A 14470-nucleotide genomic window follows, 5' to 3' on the forward strand; every position below is an offset into this window, starting at 1 on the left:
TTGCCTGGGTTTTCACGATAGTTGAGTTTCCTCGAAATGACTCTGTGAGAAACAAACTATCTTCTCAGTAGTCTTGGGCCAGGGTTTCCTGTAGGCTAACAACATTGAGAGTTCCGAAGATATTGGCAAGACTCCGTGCATCTCCCCTAAACAGGCGCGCCACAATTTAACTAATGGACAATATAAAGCTTAGTTGTGAAACAGCCCTCGCGGAAAACTGCACAACTCGTCTGTCCTTACGTCACGATTGGCCTACCTGCAGCAGACGACACACTTCCCGTTCACGTTAAACAACAAGAAACGCTCCAGTCCAACGAAGCACGTATCACCACCCACTCGAGATTAGTCGAGGAGTGGAAAACATTTAGCCTGGCCAACCATATCCCGCTTCCTGTTACGTCATTCTGATGGCAGACACGCCGGTGCGAGTCAACACCTTTTGCGCGGAATGGCACTCATGACGTCTCTAAGGAACCGTCCTCCTGGCTCCGTCAACACAGGTACAGTAGCTGGTGCCGTGGTCTCTGTCACGAAATGGTGCTCGGGTCCGGCCTGGGTCAACGGTACGCAGGCTGGGCTCGGCGCTTTGTTAAATGTGTCCTGCTGTCACCGGTACTAGGGTCGGTGGCGACTGCACTTGTTTCTAATAGGGTCTCCCTGCCCTGTGTCCACCGTTACAGGCTGTGGCCGCTGGTACGCTGTCTCAGTCCATCGATCTAAATAGTGTGGGTCCTGCCTCTTCGTCACCGTACAGGCGGGTTCTGGCTAGTTTAATTGGGCTTTCGGTCCTGCCCCCAGCCCTTGGTGTCAACCGGCTTCAACAGCTTGGTGCCAGTGGCTGCGTAATCGTTGTGGTCCTCTGCCCTTGTTCACCCAGTACAGCTGGCGGCCTCGTGTCTACTTAATTGTGTCGGCCTCCCTGCTGAACCGTCACCGGTACATTGCTGTGGCTTATGGCACTGTAATGTGTGGCCTGCCTGGTTGTCACCGGTACAGTCTGGTCTTTACTGGTATCCACCGGTACAGCTGGGCCCTGGTTGATCACCCGGTTCTATTTGCTCGTCCTGCGGATGGTTTGTAATGGTGTGTGCCTGGGTGCCTGGGTCCTGGGTAGTCACCGTGTACAGTGTCGCGGCTGTCTGCGCCTTCTGGTAGTCACCAAGCCGGGTACAGAGTGGTCGGTGGCTTTAATCGAGTGGGTCCTGCGCTCGTTCACCGTACAGTGTGCTGTGCCTCTTAGTTTCAACCGGTACAGGTGGTGCGGTGGTGTCAATGTGTGGTCCCTGCCTCGCGTTCACCGTACAGGCTGTGCCGTGGGTAATGTGCTTGTCCTGCCTGGTTCACCAGTACCAGGCTGGTGCGTGGGTGTAATCCGGTGTGGGTCCTTGTGCCTGTGTCACTCGTACACGGCTGTGCGTGGTGTAAGTCGGTGTGGTCCTGCTGGTGTCACGTACAGGTCTGGTTGTTCAATGGTGTGGGTCCTGCCTTGCACCGGACAGGCTGGTGCGGGTTTTCTGAATTTAATCTGCCACTTGTGGTCTGCCGATGGTGTCCCACCGTACAGCGCTGGTCGTTGCAATTTTTAATTGTTGGTTCCTCCTCGGTGTCACCGGTTACAGCCTGTGTGAATGGGGTGGTCCTGCCTGGTGCACCGACAGCGTGGCTGGCGGTGGTTTAATGGTGCTGGGTCTCCTGGTTCACCGTACAGCGTGTGGCTGTGTATGCAATCGCTGTGGTCGCTGCCTGGTGTCACCGGTACACGCACCTAGCTGGGTCGTGGAAATGTCTAATGAATATGGGCGGAATGTTTTTAGCCCTTGACACCTAATTGAGCAATGTTCCATCACCAAAAGAATTCCAGCTGTTTGGAGGACTATTGGTGTACTTAACTTCTTATGGCTCAGGGCAGTATTGAGTAGCTGATGAAAGGGCACAGAGGTCCCAGAGCTAAACTGCGTCTCCTCAGTCATAGTTGCTAACATATGCATAATCTATTATAGTATGGATAAAACACTCTGAAGTTTCTAAACTGTTTGAATGATGTCGAGTATAAAATAAATCTCATATCGCAGGGCCAAAACCTGAAAGAAATCCCCCAACAGAAGTGGAAACTCTGAGATTTGTCGATGTTTCAAAACCCAGCCTCCTATTTGAATACACATGGGATACGGATCTTTATCACTTCCTACGCTTCCCACTGATGTCAAACCAGTCTGTAGAACCGTGTAGGATGCCCCTCTACTGTGAAGTGGCGCCAAAGGAGACAGGAAATTTGCTCTCGTGGTTCCGGACGAATCACTACTACCAGCCGTCCCATTCATCGGGCGTAGTTACAAAATGTACCGTCGCATAACCGTTTCACACAATGAGATCTATTCATGCTCTGACCATCGCCGTTCACATGAGAGGGAGCTCTGTTCCATCGCACATCTGATAGATCAATGTTTAAATTCTCCATGGTTGGAACGTTACGAAATTTCATGGTAAAAAAACATCCTAAAGATTGATTCAATAATTCGCCTTGATCACTTATTCTCTATTACTGTTACAGAACTTTTGACATTTCGTCTGCTGTTTAGTTGAACGCGCTTCTGACTTTGGATTTGTTTACCACACCGCTTAACAAAATAGCTATTTTGGACATAAATTATGACCTTACCACAAAACCGAACATTGCTGTGGAATGGAGTCCTGGGGTGAGTTCCGACGAAATCAGCAGCTGAAGGAAGTAAGTGAAAGATTTATAATGCTTTTTTATGAGTTTGTGGACTGCACAATTTGGCTGTCCGGTAACACTGTATGGCTTCCTTTGTCTTTTTCTGGCTCTGAACGCTGTGCTCAGATTATTGAATATTGTGTGCTTTTTGCCTTTCTTGTAAAGCTTTTTGAAATCTGACACAGCCGGTTGCATTTAAGAAACAAGTGTATCTATAATCTTATATAAAAACATGTATCTCTTCATCAAGTTTCTGGATTTAGTACTTTCTTATTGAACGTGGGCTCTCTGCAATTTCTCCAATAATTTTGGATAGGCATTTCTGAACATTTGTGCCAATGTAATATGAGTTTTTGATATAAAAATTTAACTTTATCGAACAAAAAAATATATTATTGTGTAACATAAAGTCCTATGAGTTGTCATCTGATGAAGACATCAAAGGTTCCAGTCGATATTAATTTATTCAGCTTTTTGGACTTCCTGTGTTGCGGAAAAATGGTCTTGTTTTTCTGTAACTTTTCATGACCTAACATATATCGTTTGTGGTGCTTTCGCTGTAAAGCCTATGGAAAACTCGGTACACTTTGTGGGATTAACAACAAGGGTTACCTTTATAACTGGTATAAGATACATGTAGGTTGACAGGCATGTAATCCCTATGAATTCTGTTGTTTGATTTGAGCCTCTGCCACTTTCACTGGCTGTTGTCATTATCATCCCTTACCCCGGAAATTGCAGCCATCACGAGTTTCAATATAGCGGCTACTGTCGTGTGTGTCGTATATAAACTCAGCAAAAAAAAGAACGTCATCTCACTGGCAACTGCTTTTATTTTCAACAAACTTTAACATTGGTAACTATGTATAACATAACAAGATTCAACAAACTAGACATAACTGAGCAAGGTCCCAGACATGTGACTACACAAAATGTAAAATGCTTTCCCTGAACAAAGGGGTTCAAAATCAAAGTACCAGTCAGTATTAGGTGGCCACCAGCGCCATTAGAGTACTGCAGTGCATCTCCTCCTCATGGACTGCACCAATTTACATTCTGCTGTGAGAGGCTGACCCCACTCTTCCACAAGGCACCTGCAAAGTTCCCGGACATTTCTGGGGGAATGGCCTTAGGCCTCACCCTCCGATCCAACATTCCCAATGTCTCAATGGATGAATGCAACTTGTAGCATCTGTTTCTCTCAAACAGACACTACTTACTTGTACCTCTTGCCTATTACTAGCACCGGACCTCCCACTCCTCTTTCTACTCTGGTGAGTGCCATATTTGCGCTGGTCTGTGAAGGTTTACACAGGCATTGTACGAGATCATTCAGTTACTTCATACATTGGGCCTCTGTACGCCTATGTAATATCCTTAAAAATATGCCGGTTCCAGCTACAACAGTCATTACAACATCAACAATGTCTTACACTGTTATTTCTGATCAATTTGTGTTATTTATGGACAAAAAAAATTAGCTTTCTATTCAAAAGACAAGACTTTCTAAGTACCACAAACATTTGAACGTAGTTGTATAAAATAAATTTAAATATATATAATTCATATATAAATAAAACTCAAACATATTATAGCGATAAAAGAATAATAAGTAATAAACTATTGACAAATAACAGACTGAACTTGTCATTTAAGACAACTTTATGTTCATTAGCGCACTTAAGTACAAAACACTTTCAGTTGGAGAACAAGCACAAATTAAGTTTAATAAAGATTTAGAGTTTCGAGTACAATACATCAGTCATACCATACTTACTGACATAGTACTACGTTTTCTTACCAATGTTAATGCAGCTTGAAAGTGTGTCTCATGGCACCCAAACCCGGTGGTTATAGGTTCGGGTCCTGCCTGGTGTCACCGATGCACACTTTGACCAGGCTACAGTCTGAATCAGAAGTTTACATTAACCCTTAGGCTTGGCGTCATTAAAAACTCATTTTATCAAACCACTTACACAAATTTGTTATTAAACAATCTATAGCTCTTACGAACATCTTACCTTTGTGAATGACACAAGTCATTTTCCAACTATTGTTACGACAATTATTATCACTTTATAATTCACTTGTATCACAATTCCGCGGGTCAAATTCCATACACTTAGTTGACCGCCTTAAACACTTGGAAATTTCTGAAAATTATGTCATGGCACTTTAGAAGCTTCGGATACATATTGACATCATTTGAGTCAATTGGAGGCGTTACCTGGAATGTTCTTCTCTCAAGCCTACCTTCATACAACTCAGCTTGCGCTCTCCTTATGCTGACTCATTGAGTAACAATCCGTCACCTCTAAGACTCATCAAAACCTCAGAAAAACAAGAATGTAGACCTCCAGCAAGTCTGGTTCCATCCTGGGAGCAATTCCAAATGCCTGAAGGACCACGTTCATCTGTACAAACCAATAGTACGCAGGACAAACACCATGGACCATGCAGCCATCATTTACCGCTCCATGCAAGGATGACTGTCTTTCCGTCTTCCTGTAGTATCCATGAACGTACTTTTGTATGCGAAAAGTCGCAATCTTAATCCCAAACCGCAAAGGAACCATTTTGAATTGCTTGGCAAGTGAAATCCCATAGTATAAAAAGTATCTATGATCCACAGTTAAAAGAGTCCTATATCGACACTACATCCCTGGAATGGCCGGCTCAGCAATGGGAACGATTGCTCAGCGTGCTCCAAAACCGTCATAAAAAAGTGCCCAGACTACGGTTTGAAACTGCACATGGGACAAAGATCTAACTTTTTGGAAAATGTCCTCTGGTAAGACTGTTTGGCACATAATGCCATCTTAGATTTGGAGAAAAAGGGGAAGCTAGCAAGCCGCTTGCAAGTCCGAATAACACCATCCCAACCGTGAAGCCACCAGGTGGCACTCATTGTGGTCTTGCTGATGGCACTAGTTGCACTTCCACAAAATTCAGATCACTATCATCGACAGGAAACAATCATCTGGACACATTGAAGCACTAACATCTCAAACGTTAAGCACTAATGACCTAAAGACAGGGAACTTTTACTCGATTAAATGTCAGGAATTTAGGAAAAACTGATTTAAATGCTATTGGCTAATGTGTATGTAAACTTTCCTTTCAACTGTATATTTCCCGTATAGTGCACTACCTTGAGAAAGTCGGTGCCATTTAGGACACACTTGTTGAATTTGAGCTAACCAGTCTTCCTGACCATGCAATTAACATAATTACATACTGTTTGGATCTTCACAACATCAAATATTCTATGTTCCCAGTTGTCACAAAAATAAGAAAGCATTTGCTCCGAATGACACCCCCCTCCCCCCTCCTCTACTTCCTTTTAGTGCACTACTTTTGACCTCTGGTGTGACTATAAGGCCAATTAAGGTGTCATTTTGACTTATACCATTTTTAAGATGTGATCTGCTGCAGAGCCTTGATTCAGCGCATCTATATACGTTATAACACAGTGGCATCATCAACCAAGTGTTTAGACTTATTACTGTTTCCTGCACTTTTAACCTTTAAAGAACAAAATCTAGAAACCCCAAATAAAAGATCAACTTTTTTTTTTTTTTTCCACAAACAAAAGAAAAAAAATGGGAAAATTAAAAGCTACATGTCATTAAAACCAAAATTGATTCCTCAAAAATTATACCTACAATTTCTCTGTACAAATTCGTACGCACCGCTAATGATGTCTCATAATCCTATATATAAAAAGTACTTTTATTAAGTGATTTTCCTACGGCGTGTAGGAATTTGTTGCCAAAGCAGAACGAGTAAGAGCCTCCAAATTGTTGCAAAATTCTGTCAAGCTCTCCCAAAAAATTCCCGGTCACCGAAATGTCACCTCGTCTACCTAGTCTCGTAGTAACAGTTTTTATAAAATGACCCTCGGCACTACCCCCTTCCCTTTCTCTAGTTCATATATAATTGACAATTATTAATTACATTTTCAACATCTTTGATTTCTCTCATAACATTTAAACAGAAAGTATCAAAAACGAACACTTCAAAAACTCACTCTGTTGTAAGAAACTATACATACTTTTTGTATTTTTGTTTAAATCTGATCTCAGCATTTAATCAACCTAAATAATAATAACATCAACTGACTAGCCAGCTGGTTCTGAGAATCATGTTTGTTCAGATGGATCCTGGTCTGAGAAGAATATTGTTAGTTCAGAGATTCCTGGTTCTGATGAGAATATGGTTTAGTTCAGATGATCTTGGTTCTGACGAAATATCGTTAGGTTCAGACTGGTCTTGCTCTAAGAAGATGGTTTAGTTCAGCAGTGTCCTGCGTTTCTGAGGAGAAATGGTTTTAGGTTCAGCTGGCATCCTGTTCTGAGAGAATATGTAGGTTCAATGATCCTGGCTCTGAGAGAATATGTTTAGTCCAGATGGATCCTGTTCTGAGAGAATATGGTTTAGGTTCACTGGATCCTGGCTCTGAGAGATATATGAGTAGTTCAGATGCATCCGCTCTGAGAAGAATATGGTTTAGTTCAATGGATCCGGCTCTGAAAATATATTTAAAGCTCCTCCCTAATGTCATCCTAAGCCCATGCACTATATTGGCCGACAGGGTCAAGCCTTACATTGGAACAGGGTGCCAATTAAACGCTGTACCTTGATGAGTTTACAGTAACAATGGAGTGATTTGGAGAAGGAATGTAAGGCATATAGAGCTGTATAAAGGTGTAAATCTTAATGTTACTGGCTTCCATTCAAACCCTCGAGCCTTAAACCACGTTCTTCACCTCACCACTAGTGATCTTACGTACATCCCAAAATCTCAGGTTCTACAATCGGTTGTTGGAGATTCATGGATTTTTGTTTTTCCCCAAAAACCCCCAGGATTTCCCAGGAAAAATCAAGAATTGTCCGGAAAGATTCCGGAATGATTGCAACACTAATATCCACACCTGTTACTAAGTTAGTAGCTGTCACTATTAGTAGAACACACATTAATATTAGTTTCCCTTATAGGAAGAAAGTCTGTCCGTTGTACAGTTGGAAAGAAGGAGTTATTTTAAAACCAGTCAGTTTCACAAGCTGCCCATCTACCACGAAGCAAAAATCACCACTGAGCAAAAATCCACCCACGAGCAAAAATCACCCACTGAGCAAAAATCCACCCACGGCAGCAAAAAAAGCTTACCCACGCAGCCAAAAATCTACCCACGGCAAAAACTACCACGGAAACCGCAAAAAATCTACCCACGGCAAAATCTACCCACGGCAAAAATCTACCCACGTAGCAAAATCCATCTCCCACTTAGCAAAAAATCCACCCATCTGACGCAAAAAAATCTCACCCACTGAGCAACAAGCCTACACCACTGAGCACAAAATCTACCCACAGAGCAACAATCTACCCACAGAGCAAAAATCCACACCTCACTGAGAAACAATCCACCCACTGTAGCATAATATCAGCCCACCTGAGCAAAAATCCACCCACACGAAGGCAACCAAATCTACCCACTGAGCAAAGTTGAAATGGGACTTATCATTTCTCAACGTCCTTGTGCCTCATAAAACCCTACCGCTACACACCGCTCAAACATCACATCGTAGAAACAACAACAAACTATGAAAAAAAATTAAAAAATAAACAGAACGGAGTCGCCAGAAAAAGGTATCATAAGCGACTCATGGTCGAATCTCGACCCGGCCGGTTTTTGTGGTTTAGTACGTTTGAGTCACTTGCGAAAAAAAACCCGCTATAGCATCCAGGGATGATCATAATAACGCCATAGAACAATTGACATTAACGTTAACAGAAACATATTATCGTTATAGATGTATAATCCAACTGATCATATAGAAGAGTAAAGAAGCCTGTCCTGAGCTGTCCTCTGTGTCGCTGGCTTGGTTCATCATACCAGAGAGATATAACTGTAGAATACTCCAAATGACATTAACAGTCTGATCCTACCCAGCAGATCTCAACTGTTGTATTATATGCCAATTAATAATGATCATACAAAAACAATTATCTTGTTTTCAAGATTTGAAATGGTCTAATAAACATGAAAAACAATATTACCAGCTATTTAAAAACATTGCATTTATCTTCTGTAAGCACTAACTTTTAACTTGGACCATCAAACCAAGAGACATTAATCCTACCTACACACCCAGTTGCCACAGAGACAATCTACTACCGCACCCACCATGCCACAAGACATAATCTACCTCCGCACACCAGTGCAGCAGAGAGATAAATCTACCTACCGCACCACAGTGCCACAGGAGACATAATCTACCTACCACACCACAGTCGCGCATGCAGAGACATAATTACTACCACCACAGGGCCACAGAATACACTAATCTACCTAACACACCACACTGCCACAGAGAGACATAATTTCTACCTACCACACCACAGTGCACAGAGAGACATAATCTATCCTACCACCACCACACGTGCACAGAGAGACATACTACCTACCACACCACAGTGCACAGAGAGACAAATACCACCCTACCCACAGTGCCACAGAGAGACATTAATCTACCTACCACACACAGTCCACAGAGACATACTATCACTACCACACCACAGTCCACAAGACAATCCACCACACCCACAGTGCACGAGAGACATAATCAGTACCTACCACACCACAGTGCACACAGAGACAATAATCTACCTACACACCACATGCCACAGAGAGCATAATCTACCTACCAACCAACAGTCCAGCAGAGAGACATATCTACCTACCCACCCAGTGCACAGAGAACATAATTACCTACACACCCACAAGTGCACAGAGAGACATATCTCCTACACACACCCAGTGCCCACAGAGAAGACATAATCTACCTACCACACCACAGTGACAGAGAGACATATCTACCTACCACACCACAGTTGCGAGCAGAGAGACAAATCTACCTACCACACCACAGGTGCCCACAGAGAGACATATCTACCTACCACACCACAGGCAGGCAGAGAGACATAATCTCCACCTACCGCACCACAGTGCCACAGAAGACATAATCTACCTACCACACACAGTGCACAGAGACATAATCATACCTACACAACCACAGTGCGCACCCGAGAACATATCTACTACCACACCACGTGCACACGAAGAGACATAATCTACCTACCACACCACAGTGCACATGAGATACATAACTAACCTACAACACAGTGAGCAGAGAGCATAATCTACTACCACCACCACAGTGCAGCAAGAGACATATTCTTACCATACCTACCACACCACAGTGCCACAGAGAGACATAATCTACCTACCACACCACAGTGCCACAGAGAGACATAATCTACCTACCACACCACAGTGCAGCAGAGAGACATAATCTACCTACCACACCACAGTGCAGCAGAGAGAGACAAAGAAACGAGAGGAGGGGAAAGTAGGGGAGGGGAAACGAGGGTAGAGGAAACGAGGGCAGAGGAAACGAGGGCAGAGGAAAGAAGGTCAGGGGAAAGTAGGAGAGAGGAAACTAGGGAAACGAGGGGAGAGTAAAGTAGAGGAGGGGAAATTAAAGGAGAGGAAAGGGGGGGTGGAGAGGTGAGGGAGCAAACTATACTTTACAGAGCAGAGATAGAAAGATATAAATAAAATGTTTTTTCTTTCTTTTAAAAAGAGGTGACAGATTTGCATCAGAGTTCTCTTTGGTAACGAAGGCATGTGGTTGGTTGGGATGTGTCTCCATGGTGAATCCGTACATCTCATTGGACACATAAACAAACCGTTTCTCACTGAGCTTTTCAAAATCTCACGTKTCCAATAACACAAACAGAAAGAGGTACGCAAATCTACTTCAACAGAAAAAGTAAATTCAAAACTAAATTAATGACAAAAGTCCAAACGTAGACAAAAGACAATGCTCCCCTTCCTCCATGGTTATATATATATGACTAAATGCCGTAATCCGTGGTTATATACATGGCTCTATCCCTAGCTACCAGCACAGCTCTCAGCGGGGTTAAATCATGCAGGGTCATCTTACATCAGGGAACAAGGCCAACCCTCTTCCTGGAAGGATAGACATTGGACACGCAGGGTTTTCCTCCAGCCCTGCTCTGAAACACACCTGGGTCGTATTTGTTAGTGCTATAATTATAACTAAATATTTTGCAAAAAAAATGAAAACAAGCCTCATGAATATGACTGATTCTTCCAGATCAGGTGTTAGTTACAACAGGGTTGGAGCAAAATGACTACAGCCTGGACAGTAGCTCTCCAGCACGGCGGTTCAACCAGCCCCGTGGTGTTACAGTGAGTAATGGACGGGCAGGGGGGGCGGGTTTAAGCTCTGACTCGTTGAATCTAAGCCCCTCCCTTCAGGACACAATGGATGGAGAGTGGCTGTGGTTGACCATGTGACTGTTGGGAGACGAGTCAGGGGAGGAGGAGGAGGAGCTTCCTTTGGCTTTGATCTGCAGCCAGGTCTCTCCTAAGGCCTTGGTGAAGTGGTCGTCCACAGAACCGGTGATGGACACAGAGTTAGTGACGGGTTCCGGCTGCTTGTAGTTCCTCCCCAGGCTGCGACGGAAATGCTCCTCGATCACCGGGTCAACACACGCAGGGTTGGCTGGAAGAGAGAAGAAGGGACAGGGATATAACTCTAACCCCAGACAGGATGGGCTCTAAGATCCAGACAGGCGGGGCTCTAACCCCAGACAGGAGGGGCTCTAACCCCAGACAGGCCTGGGCTCTAAACCAGACAGGATGGGCTCTAACCCCAGACAGGATGGGCTCTAACATCCAGACAGGATGGGCTCTAACATCCAGACAGGATGGGCTCTAACATCCAGACAGGATGGCTTAACACCCAGACAGGATGGGCTCTAACATCCAGGACAGGATGGGCTCTAACATCCAGACAGGATGGCTCTAATCCAGAGCAGCGATGGGCTCTACAACCCCAGACAGGATGGGCTTCTCAATCCAGACAGGATGGGCTCTAACACATCCAGACAGGATGGGCTCTAAATCCAGACAGGATGGGCTCTAACATCCAGACAGATGGGCTCTAACATCCAGACAGATGGGCTCTAACCCAGACAGGATGGCTCTAACATCAGACAGGATGGGCTCTAACCCCGACAGGATGGGCTCTAACATCCAGACAGGATGGGCTCTAACATCCAGACAGATGGGCTCTAACATCCAGCAGGATGGGCTCTAACAATCCAGACAGGATGGGCTCTAATCCAGACAGGAGGGCTCTAACATCCAGACAGGAGGGGCTCTAACCCCAGACAGGATGGGCTCTAACATCCAGACAGGATGGGCTCTAACATCCAGACAGGATGGGTCTAAATCCGACAGATGGGCTCTAACATCCAGACAGGAGGGGCTCTAACCCAGACAGGATGGGCTCTAACATCCAGACAGGATGGGCTCTAACATCCAGACAGGATGGGCTCTAACATCCAGACAGGATGGGCTCTAACATCCAGACAGGATGGCTCTAACATCCAGACAGATGGGCTCTAACATCCAGACAGGAGGGGCTCTAACCCCAGACAGGATGGGCTCTAACATCCCAGACAGGATGGGCTCTAACATCCAGACAGGATGGGCTCTAACCCCAGACAGGATGGGCTCTAACATCCAGACAGGATGGGCTCTAAACCATCCAGCCAGGGATGGGCTCTAACATCCAGACAGGAGGGGCTCTAACCCCAGACAGGATGGGCTCTAACATCCAGACAGGATGGGCTCTAACATCCGACAGGATGGGCTCTAAATCCAGACAGGATGGGCTCTAACACCCAGACAGGATGGGCTCTAACATCCAGACAGGATGGGCTCTAACATCCAGACAGGATGGGCTCTAACATCCCAGACGGATGGGCTCTAACATCCAGACAGGATGGGCTCTAACATCCAGACAGGAGGGGCTCTAACCCCAGACAGGATGGGCTCTAACATCCAGACAGGAGGGGCTCTAACATCCAGACAGGAGGGGCTCTAACACCAGACAGGAGGGCTCTAACATCCAGACAGGGGGGCTCTAACCCCAGACAGGAGGGCTCTAACCCCAGACAGGATGGGCTTAACATCCCGACAGAGGGCTCTAACATCCAGACAGGAGGGGCTCTAACCCCAGACAGGAGGGGCTCTAACCCCAGACAGGAGGGCTCTAACTCCAGACAGGAGGGCTCTAACATCCAGACAGGATGGGCTCAACATCCAGACAGGATGGGCTCTAACACTCCAGACAGGATGGGCTCTAACATCCAGACAGGATGGGCTCTAACATCCAGACACGGATGGGCTCTAAACATCCAGACAGGATGGGCTCTAACCCCAGTACAGGATGGGCTCTAACATCCAGAACAGGATGGGCTCTAACATCCAGACAGGAATGGGCTCTAACCCCAGACAGGATGGGCTCTAACCCCAGACAGGATGGGCTCTAACCATCAGACAGGATGGGCTCTAACCATCAGACAGGATGGGCTCTAACATCCAGAACAGAGATGGGCTCTAACCAGACAGGATGGGCTCTAACATCCAGACAGGAAGGGGTTCTAACATCCAGACAGGATGGGCTCTAACATCCAGACAGGAGGGGCTCTAACCCCAGACAGGATGGGCTCTAACATCCAGACAGGATGGGCTCTAACCCCAGACAGGATGGGCTCTAACCCCAGACAGGATGGGCTCTAACCCCAGACAGGATGGGCTCTAACCCCAGACAGGATGGGCTCTAAGTTGTATTTAAACTTGTATATATATATGTTACTTACAGTTGCAGGCTGGTCTATTGTAGTTGTTGGAACAGCCGTTGTGAGACAGATTACAGTTCCGGCTGTTGGCCGGGGCGCACGTTATCACTGACGGACGATTCTAAACAAACACAAAGAAATCAAACAAAACATGTTCAGGACTTAGCATGGGGTTTTGAAGACAACGTGTTACCTGCATATTCTTGCGTGTCTTGAGTGTTACCTGCTGGCGTTCCACGGGGCTGACGGTTGGTGAGATGACAAAGGTACGGGCGGCATCCATGTTGTTTTTGGTCAGGGCAAGAGGCTGGTCCACGGCGAGGCTGGGCATGTGGTGGTGTGGGGCGTACAGGTGGCGGTTGCCATGGAGAACCGCGGAGGGGGCGACGGCTCGCTCCATGGGGCTGCGGCTACAGTCACGAGGGTCCTCAGTACTACGGAAGTCGCCTCTGCAGAGAGAAGATGATAAAATATTACTTTATTGTCCGATGTACACAGATGTCCTAAAGAAACTGGTCTTGTGATTCATTCCAAGACTGGAGGAGGGGAATGAATCACATTCACAGGGAGGGGGGAGAAAGGGGGGAGAAAGGGGGGAGAAAGGGGGGAGGGGGTAAGAGACAGAGGGCTATAAATCCATTACATCAAGGCAGAAGACACGTCTGATTGGAGCAGAGATCAGAAGCTTCAGATGAGACCGAGCGTGAAAAACATCGTAAAGAGCAAGAAAGGCATTTCACTGTACTCACTGTGCATGTGACAAAAACTTGAGACTTAAACCAGCCTGCTGTCAGAGATAAAGATGTGTTTCATTAAGTCTGGTTGTGTAGATTGATGAGAATTATTATTATATATWTTTTTTTATCTATTTTAGAATAAGGCTGTAACGTAACAAAATGTGACTCGTTTCAGGAAACTAGGCGTGTCGCTACTTCACAGGAGAGACATTTGAACCTAAACTTTAAAAAAAAAATCAAAATACGATTTTTGGGCAGAAATGACTTCTGGAA

General features: G+C 45.4%; 1 protein-coding gene across 8 annotated transcripts in view; it reads right to left on the reverse strand.

The window, feature by feature from the left end:
• LOC112077613 (transcription cofactor vestigial-like protein 4) overlaps positions 1–13961 on the reverse strand; it is an 18666-nt gene extending 4705 nt beyond the window's left edge. For 3 of the 8 annotated variants that reach the window (XM_070441770.1, XM_070441771.1, XM_024144102.2), the window contains exons 1-3: positions 13684–13961; positions 13482–13581; positions 9967–11314 (exon numbers count right to left, since the gene is read on the reverse strand). In XM_070441770.1, the coding sequence (XP_070297871.1) occupies positions 11064–11314; positions 13482–13581; positions 13684–13860 (528 nt within the window). In that variant the 5' untranslated portion in view covers positions 13861–13961 and the 3' untranslated portion in view covers positions 9967–11063. Of the gene's footprint in view, positions 1–9541; positions 9594–9651; positions 9670–9735; positions 9749–9818; positions 9888–9961; positions 11315–13481; positions 13582–13683 lie in introns of those variants that run through there. The other 5 variants (XM_070441772.1, XM_070441775.1, XM_070441774.1 and 2 more) reach the window with 5 other exon arrangements.
• Between the last annotated feature and the right edge of the window lie 509 nt (positions 13962–14470).

The sequence above is a fragment of the Salvelinus sp. IW2-2015 genome, unplaced genomic scaffold (assembly GCF_002910315.2).
Source record: "Salvelinus sp. IW2-2015 unplaced genomic scaffold, ASM291031v2 Un_scaffold4759, whole genome shotgun sequence".
Lineage (NCBI taxonomy): Eukaryota > Metazoa > Chordata > Actinopteri > Salmoniformes > Salmonidae > Salvelinus > Salvelinus sp. IW2-2015.